We start from the raw sequence: 5042 nt of genomic DNA, 5'->3' as shown, positions 1-5042 counted from the left end.
TCATTTGTAACTGGCTTTACAAGATGAAAGTTGAATAAATTATTGGATTGCACAGGCTCTATTCACTTAGGCGCTGCGTGTTCATTTTGTGGCGTTTACTGAGAGATCTGAGGCTCGGAAAGCGTGAATGCAAAGCAGAGCAGCAGCGTGACCAGACGTACACGCGCCGCCCACACTGCGCATGCGCCGCCGCCATTTTGGGTGTTCCACCGCGTTCCGCGGCTTGCAGCGTGTGCTGCGTGGTTTCATCTAGGTGCTCATCCCCCCCGCCCCACCACTGCTCTAGGAGAAACCCACTTAATAATTTGGTCAATAAGAACTTTGTTTTCTTGATATAAGGTCACTTTCATTCTGTTTACAAACACCGGCTGTACATATCCTGCTGAGCTTCACAGGCAGCAACAACAGTGTCATAAAGGGACATCATTTAAAGCCTTACAGCAGTTATGTAGGCATGTGGTTGACAGCTGAATCAATTAAGTAATTAAGAGCCAGGTGTACCTCAACCTTTCTATGACTGGCAGGACTGCAAACTGCGCAAGCAGCTTGGTAAAAGTTAGGCATAATAAATGTTTTAAGCTGGAAAGTTACTGATGTTCCTTTTCAATATATGAAAAACATTTTGATGAACTCTCCTTTTTCCTTATTGGGGCAGCATTTATCTGGTTTAATTGCGGTCACCGCCCCTTTACTATGTGCTTTTTTTATGCAGTGGTTAACAAGCTGTACCTTACCTCCGATCACTGCTTCCCTGGAAATAAAGCCAGTGTAAGCAGTTTAGTGTTTTATTAGTTTTATTCTTTCAGTAATAATCTTGCTGCGTATGTCAAGTGAGGTGGGTTATTCACCTGCACTAAGGCAGCTGCGCTTGTTCAAATGAGAATTGCCAGTGATGAGACAACTTGGTATGATGAAACAAACATAGAAAAGGGGCCTTACAAAATTATTTACATCATTCATAAGAATAAAATATACACTTATGTCAATTATAAAAAGTATATATTTATATTTTGGATAGCTAGGATTTTTTCACTAATTTTCGCTTTCAACTTCAGCTTCACAACTGAAAACGTTCAAAGTATATAAACACCTGTAAAACTAGTAAATCTCAAAACAGAAATTTCGAAATATTTTCCCACTTATTGTTGTGAGAAAAGGACAATGAACAACACTTTTTTTTTTTTTCCATTAATTTAGAAGTCATTCAGCAAAGCAACTACCATCAAGAAAGAAGACTTTCTTTCACAATTGTGCTCAAGTACCAAATAAACAACAAAAGTGCTTGCTTCTTTATCAGCAAACTAACAGGACGTTTCTTTGGCTATGCTCCTTCACTCTGCTAGTTCAACAGGTACTGAAGTGATATCTACAAGAGATTCTCTATTATCAATACAGATGATAAACACCTGCTTATCAAAATAGTGCAAATAGGTACAAAGGAAAGTGCTGTCAATTTCAGTAAACTGCAGGGAAATAAGGCAGTTGAACATTATAACCTCACAATGTTGCTCCAGAGAAATCAGTAGTACACTTTTCAGCATGTTAGACCTATTTATCATATCACACCATTATTACTACACAAGGAATGGATTTCATCTTTTGCATATATACCTTCATAAAAGTAAACATCTGTTCTTCGTATTGTGCTCTGAAGAAATCTAACAACTTCTTCAAAACACTGATCAAATCATTAGAATATGTACAAAGCTGTCTTCCCTTTTTCCCTTTATAACTTTCTTTGGAGTGCATAGATCACATCATACAAAAATCAAGTTTAAGTTTTATGTAAAATACTCAAGTATTTTTAGCATTTACATACACAACTTAATTTACCATATATTCTTCCTCATTCCTTTCTTAGATATATCTTTGTTATTTCTTGAACAGATAACAGATATTCCGCTTCATATAGTTAAGCATTTACCCATAATAAAAACCAACAGTATTACTGGAGGTAAAATGTCAGAAGGATCTCATTAAAGAACGTAAAGCACTGTAACACTCCTGTCCTCAGATGTCACGCTGCAACATATTATAAAATGGAGGTCTTTTCTGTTTTATCCAGAAGAAAGTCACACAGGTCTAATTTCAGAGGAGTGTGAAGCCATGGGATAGACTGGAATAATTCTTCCTCTAAATGCTACTCTAAGTGCATTTTAAAAATGTTTTAATTTTTTATGCTTATGCCTAGATAATGATTTTCCCTGTAAACATTTCTGCTATTTGTGCTTCTAAACCTTTGTTGAAGGTGCTGTGGTGCTGTGAAAAGAAACTGAATGATTTATTTAACAATTATATCACAGGATAAAACACAACATTCATGCTTCTGCTTTCACAAGGCTGAGGCTCTTACTGTCTTGAGTTTTACTTGTACTTATAGTCAGCCCTTACTGGGTAGTTCTGATAGCTGTGCCATGATTAGCGATCTGCCAGCTTGTCACAGTCTCAAATATAAAATATTTTACGTTTATTAATAAACTTACTCATAAGTGGCACAGCTTTAGTGCAGGATATTTTCCGTAATTCTCTGCATTCCAACATTCTTATCTCACCAGTATAGCTTTTTAATTATTATTATTAATTTGGGAGAGAAAGTAACAACATTATCTTCCTTCTAGAAATTTAAATTTGCTGTCTGATAACTCCTTTTTCTCCTACTATATAAAAATTTATAACAGCTTGCCACAAAAGTTGCTACACCAAGCATTTATCCTCTCTGTTCTAGCTAGATAATCCAACGCTAGCAGCAGAATCCTTAACACATCAAAATGGCACATAATTGGCCTGAAGTTACTGAGTGAAAATTGTACAAAGTTAGAGAATTCATGAGGCTACTTTACATGCATTCAATAAGGTGACATTGCGTGAAGTAAGTTGTCATTAATTATTTAATTAAAAACATTTTCCAGTAAATAGATGGAAAATAATACTCTAAAATACATTACACAACTCCAAAAATCTTGTACCTTAAACAACTGAGGCCAAATGTAAATAATTACCGTGGGCTCGAATAAAAATTGCACACTTGTAAAAAGGAACAAAACTCAGCCCCTATTAATAACCTTATTACTTTTTCAAAAAGAAGTAACAAAACATCAAGTAATTCAGTCCTTACGGCTTCACACAGTGAAGTTCATGCTAAATTGCCTAGAAGGAACAGTTCTTTTCAATAGCCATCTTTTGTGAACACATCATCAGCTTCATCATCATTTATCCCTCTTTGATAACGTACTGAAGAGAAGGCACTCCAGTGAAGACGCTTCTTTTTACAGATAAACCACACTAATCCAACAACAAGGACTAAGATAATTAGCAGGGCAAAAGCTACAGCCACCCCAGTGTGATTAGAACCTGTAAAAAAAAAAAAATTATTCTCTGAGAGCCTTGGTAAAATATTATTTTTACAGGGTTAATGTTTAGGTAGCTGTACACTAACACTGTATTTATGCAGATATCATTTGGCTTAAGTCAAGGTCAACAGATTTACCAGGTTAGGAGCTTTCATCATTAACTGGAAGTTTGTTTCCAGTATAAATTAGTATCTCTCTATTTTTAATAATTCAGTTGTTAGTTTTCTAATTGTGATGTGTTGGAAGGGACCTGTGGAGGTCAAAAACATTCTACTAATTTGCTGCACCAGAAATTCTGCACTCATTTCAAGCAAACAATGCGATACATCCTACCCTGTAAGTGTGGTGAAAAAGAGCGTGAACAGGTGTTTCATTTTTATGAAGTCTGTGTATTTCAAGAATGTGCTCCTGGGTTCTCTTCAATTGGAGGGAAATTATATTCCCCTTGGACTGAAAAAATCCTGTTGAGGTCTTCCTTAGCACAGCTAAAGTTAAGTTAAGTTAAATCTATTCCTGCACTTACGTGAAAATGCATACAAAATCATAAAGATTTCACTGCTTCTCAGGAATTTGCTTAATGCTCAGGTAATTATTTCCTTTCCCAGGCAGAGCAAAACGTGAGCCATTAAAATACTCCCTGAGTCTTTCTGGAGCTGTGGGACCAGTTTCAGAAGACTCCTCAAGACTGAAAACAAATATTCAGTACCTGTTTACTCAACATTTCTTATTTGCAGAAATCTTTCTGCTCCTACCCACACAGATTCACCCATGAAAGATACCCTGTGGTAAAAAGAAAAGCCACAGCAACTACTCTATGCTGCCTTTTACGTGGAAATTTCAATCCTCTCCTTTAAATGGACTGCGGAAGCACGGAGAAGCAAATTTCTAGAAAATTTGTGCCCTGGTTCCTTAGAATATTGTCTTAGGCGAATGTAATTTCAGGCAGGACAGTCACAGAAGGCTCTTGCTTAAGGCAGTTATAAAAAGGTTCTGTCATGAATTGCACTTCTAGTTACTTAAAAAGGCATCCCCAGCAAAAAGAAAAAGAAAATGCTGAATATAGTCACTGAAACTTTTAACATCTGCTAAACTCGGTGTTCCCATACCTAAAGGAGCTTTGCAAACCACTCTGCTTTGACTACGAGTGCAGTCAACTTTGGACCACTTGCCAGTTGTGGACACGATAACACTGCATTTTTCACTGAGTTCTGCGGTTCTGTTATCCCAGTTGGCGTAATTAACTGATGAGCCATCAAGCCAGTGCAGGGACTGACCTGTTGAGAAAAATTTGCTTAGTTAGGTCACCAGAATGTTCTCTAATATTACACTAAGGTAGCTCACAAACTGCTGATTTCTTTACACTGCTAAAAGAAACAGAGCTGACAATATATATCCCATATATTAAAAGCAATAAATACAAACATGTCACTTTTAGCTGCATCTCTCCTCCAGATCCTTAGGATCTGATGTATTTGGACAGAAATGACATCACCGTTAGGTATCAATGACAGTGTCAGAGAAAATCAATGTCACTTATTCTTGATTATCTCAAATGTGCAGCAGGAAGAAATTTAATATATGGAGAAGTCCAGAGTGCTCTGCACTGCTCAATGAGGGATGCCAACCTCAGGCAGGAGTTACCGTGGGCTATGAATATTATACAACTATTTGAAGATTTACGCTTCTTTTTTT

General features: G+C 36.8%; 1 protein-coding gene and 1 long non-coding RNA gene across 2 annotated transcripts in view; one reads left to right on the top strand and one right to left on the bottom strand.

Moving 5' to 3' along the window:
• Positions 1-776: 776 nt before the first annotated feature.
• On the bottom strand, positions 777-4655 carry LOC104911696. Its single transcript, XR_794123.3, has 2 exons — positions 4457-4655; positions 777-3351 (listed from the first exon to the last, which is right to left on the bottom strand). It is a non-coding gene; the product is annotated as an uncharacterized LOC104911696 (long non-coding RNA).
• A 161-nt stretch (positions 4656-4816) lies between these two features.
• The window catches only part of LOC104911764 (unconventional myosin-X-like), a 10034-nt gene continuing 9808 nt past the window's right edge, over positions 4817-5042 (top strand). The window contains exon 1 of the mRNA XM_031554294.1: positions 4817-4848. Coding sequence (XP_031410154.1) covers positions 4817-4848 — 32 coding nt within the window. The remainder of the gene's footprint in view (positions 4849-5042) is intronic.

This window comes from Meleagris gallopavo, chromosome 7 (genome assembly GCF_000146605.3).
Source record: "Meleagris gallopavo isolate NT-WF06-2002-E0010 breed Aviagen turkey brand Nicholas breeding stock chromosome 7, Turkey_5.1, whole genome shotgun sequence".
NCBI lineage: Eukaryota > Metazoa > Chordata > Aves > Galliformes > Phasianidae > Meleagris > Meleagris gallopavo.
The sequence above is the reverse complement of the archived record's forward strand: the minus strand, read 5'-3'. Positions and strand labels throughout refer to the sequence as shown.